The sequence below is a fragment of the Chaetura pelagica genome, unplaced genomic scaffold, assembly GCF_000747805.2.
Source record: "Chaetura pelagica isolate M959 unplaced genomic scaffold, ChaPel_1.0 scaffold13, whole genome shotgun sequence".
Classification (NCBI taxonomy): Eukaryota; Metazoa; Chordata; class Aves; order Apodiformes; family Apodidae; genus Chaetura; species Chaetura pelagica.
In genome coordinates this window covers 1994624-1995621 of record NW_009954543.1, presented here as the reverse complement: position 1 = coordinate 1995621, position 998 = coordinate 1994624, and the positions used below count along the sequence as shown (strand labels likewise).

General features: G+C 50.6%; 1 protein-coding gene across 1 annotated transcript in view; it reads left to right on the top strand.

The window, feature by feature from the left end:
* Positions 1 to 601, top strand: part of SIX3 (SIX homeobox 3) — a 14114-nt gene extending 13513 nt beyond the window's left edge. The window contains exon 5 of the mRNA XM_010004963.1: positions 548 to 601. Within this exon, the coding sequence (XP_010003265.1) occupies positions 548 to 601 (54 nt within the window). The remainder of the gene's footprint in view (positions 1 to 547) is intronic.
* The last annotated feature ends 397 nt before the right edge of the window (positions 602 to 998 follow it).

Below are 998 nucleotides of genomic sequence, written 5' to 3'. Positions count from 1 at the left end.
GAGCGGCCCTCCCGTCGCCTCTCCCCTTTTGGCCTTACACCCCTCCCCAGCTCCTCAGAAATATTTCTTTTGCTTGGAACAAAAGGTGTGTGTGGCGGGGTGGAGGGGCTGCCGATTTCCAGCAGAGTCCAGGCACGGCGGTGACATATGTCATTTTCTGGAGACCTTGGATGTGAAAAGGAACGCGGAGCCTTCACCTCCTTATCCCTCGGTGGAGCGGAGGCACTCGGAGGAAACTGTCTGAGGGCTTTGAGGAGATAAGACAGAACAGCCCTAAAGAAGAGCTTTGCAGCTGAGTGGCTGACTGAATCCGTCTTACCTATGTACACAGGGTTTCATATTCATACCCGTTGTCTGTACGTTGCTACTTAATCTCTCGCCCTTGCTAATTCTCAATAGATGCAGAGATAACTAATCCTCCCAGCTAGGTAGACACGGGCAGATTACGTGAGTGCAACCCATCTACCTCTCTGCCTGGATATCCGCACGCCTATTTATGCACGCGCCCTTAGACGTAAAGCCGATTTTACAGGGTTTTCTTCCATAGAAGCGCACAGAGCTGGGCAGGTGCGGAGTCCGACGCTTCGCCTACCAGATGTAGAAATATTCGGTGAGAATGAATGCACACATGTCACTCGCCCACTTGAGGTTACCTGACGTTACAAGTTTTATACGCTGCACCCACTTCCTCTCCCTCTCCTTCTCCACAATGTGCTCGAGTTTTATACAAACACTCACAAGCTTTTGTTAGAGGGGAAAATTACGGAAAGAGGGAGAGAGAGGCGAAAGATTAGGTAGATCCGGAGGAAGGAATGAAGGAAGGAAGGAAGGAAGGAAGGAAGGAAGGAAGGAAGGAAGGAAGGAAGGAAGGAAGGAAGGAAGGAAGGAAGGAAGGAAGGAAGGAAGGAAGGAAGGAAGGAAGGAAGGAAGGAAGGAAGGAAGGAAGGAAGGAAGGAAGGAAGGAAGGAAGGAAGGAAGGAAGGAAGAAAGGAGGAAGG